The sequence below is a fragment of the Trachinotus anak genome, unplaced genomic scaffold (genome assembly GCF_046630095.1).
Source record: "Trachinotus anak isolate AG129_WGS33_773 ecotype Australia unplaced genomic scaffold, CSIRO_AGI_Tana_v1 ptg000014l, whole genome shotgun sequence".
In the NCBI taxonomy this organism is placed as follows: Eukaryota; Metazoa; Chordata; class Actinopteri; order Carangiformes; family Carangidae; genus Trachinotus; species Trachinotus anak.
Window position 1 is genome coordinate 21,456,613 of NW_027273865.1, and position 2,090 is coordinate 21,458,702.

General features: G+C 41.3%; 1 protein-coding gene across 1 annotated transcript; it reads left to right on the plus strand.

Moving 5' to 3' along the window:
• Positions 1–497: 497 nt before the first annotated feature.
• Positions 498–1,629, plus strand: LOC139631484 (complement C1q-like protein 4). The gene is made up of 3 exons (XM_071495664.1): positions 498–585; positions 663–803; positions 934–1,629. The coding sequence occupies exons 2-3, from the start codon at positions 719–721 to the stop codon at positions 1,365–1,367; spliced, it is 519 nt and encodes a 172-aa protein (XP_071351765.1). The 5' UTR covers positions 498–585; positions 663–718; the 3' UTR covers positions 1,368–1,629.
• The last annotated feature ends 461 nt before the right edge of the window (positions 1,630–2,090 follow it).

Here is a 2,090-nt window from a genome sequence, read left to right on the forward strand (position 1 = left end):
TTGTAATTTCTATGAAGTTAGCACAGAATTTCAGTTAAACTATAACACAGCAGACTGCACAGACACCCGTCCCCAGATAGTAGCAGACCATCAACTACACAAAGCCATGGAGGGTGTGTGGGTGTGTCTGCTTATGTGTAATATTAGAAAGTGAGAGCACTGATGATAAAATATCCACAGTTATACACTTATAAAGGCAGATAGGGCAGATGATTCAAAAGAAAAACAATAACAACAACAACAAGGAGGAGCGATGACAGAAGAGGAAGAATAAAACAAGGGAGGAGCTCTGAGAAAAATATATATCTATGACACTTCCTCTCCTGATCAGTCTATCACACATTCCATCCTTCTGAAGCTGTCGTCATGAGAGGTGAGACTAGATGCATTTATATATAACAATACAGTAACAGGCATTTGATTCAAAGCTCTTTCTGATGGTACTTGCCTTTGCTTCCCCCCCCCCCCCCCCCCCCCCCCCCCCCCCCCCAGCTATTGTATTGCTGTGTCTGCTGCACGCAACTTTTGCTAATTTCACTAACCCCTGGGATGGACCCCAGAACGCAGACCCAAACGCAGGCAGTGGTGAGGAATTGTGGGTACATGATCAGTGTGTCTGCATGTTTTTATCTGCAAGTGTATTTACATGTGTTTGTGCTCAGTGTGCAGCACGGACCAGGGTTCTTGTGGCTGCTGTCTGATCCTGCAAAAGGTGAACATGCTGAAGACGTACTTTAACATGACCCTGGCTAAGCTGGAGAAGAAATACTCACAAACAAACCAAAGTCTCGTCAATATTGAAGGTGAGGAACACACAGTAAAAGTATCTGAAAAGATAAAACACTGTTGCACACTTTTCTTAATGTTCATGAGACAACACTGACAACACTTGCATCTCTAACCTTTCTTCTCTTCTCCCCTCTGTTTCTCCAGCCAGCCGCACTGCCTTCTCCGTCGCTCTCTTCAGTGATGTTACTTTTAAGTGCTATGGCCCAATCGCTTCCAACAGCAACATCATCTACAAACATGTCTTCCTCAACATGGGTGGTAGCTATAGTGTGGACACTGGTATCTTTACTGTTCCCCGCTCTGGTGTGTACAGCATTGCTGTCACCATCTACAGTGACGCTGGTTCTCCTGGCAGGTCCCTGGCTGCCTGTGCCAGTCTGCAGGTTAACGGCCAGGTGGTGGTCCAATCCAGAGAGGCAAATAAAGATGACCAAGAGGACAGTGCCACTATTGCTGTGGTCCTGCAGCTGATGGCTGGGGACAAGGTGGCTGTCAACCTGCCTACAGGCTGTTTCCTCTGCGAATACAGCAGCTACTTTAACACTTTCAGCGCCTTTCTGCTTTATGCTACTGAATAAGTTAGGCAGATGCAACGCGCTCGTTTTTTTTCTTGCCCTACGAACAAGGTTAGAGTCTGCTAGATGAAATCTTTCTGTGGTGCCCTCTTCTCATCTCAATCTGCTCTTTTTGATGGAGGCCAGGTCTTAAATCCATCACATCTGGATTCAGCCCATGCTTTGATTTTTAAAACTTACAAAGAGTATCTTTGTTATGTTTCCTGCTGAAATTATGTCATGTAATGTTTCAGAGAAAAACACCAATGAACCTGTAAAATCACAAGAAAATAAATCAGGATTTTAAACAAAGCAGTTGGCATTATTATTGATGTTGTTTCAACTGAAAAAGATATATTATGTAATTGAAGAAATTGTTGACAGAATTAAATTATTGAAATATTACCCTTACTCTACTGTCTGATTGTGATGTAGTTTTGAGATTTTGGATGTAAATGGCCTACATTTGATATTAAATTTGAATTTTAGTAGGTAACACATATATAACATTTAAATAAAGCACTTTATTTACAGTTTTGGTTAGTCTGTGTATGAACTCTTCTTACAGAACAACATGAGGTGAAATTAAAATGATTTCACCAGCCAGGTGAAGTAGAGTCCATAATTAAGTGGAGATTACAATACAATACAAATAATGAGATACATTCCTTATGTTAGACAGTAATTTTAAGGTCTTTTACAAGACAATTTTCTGCAGCTAATGGAGGCAATAATAGCTATTACAGT

Excerpts from the sequence above, each read along its gene's own strand:
- LOC139631484 (XM_071495664.1), top strand. The coding sequence starts at position 719 with ATGCTGAAGACGTACTTTAACATGACCCTGGCTAAGCTGGAGAAGAAA. Across the intron at positions 804-933 it reads AAGTCTCGTCAATATTGAAG|CCAGCCGCACTGCCTTCTCC; the intron begins GTGAGGAACACA and ends CTGTTTCTCCAG.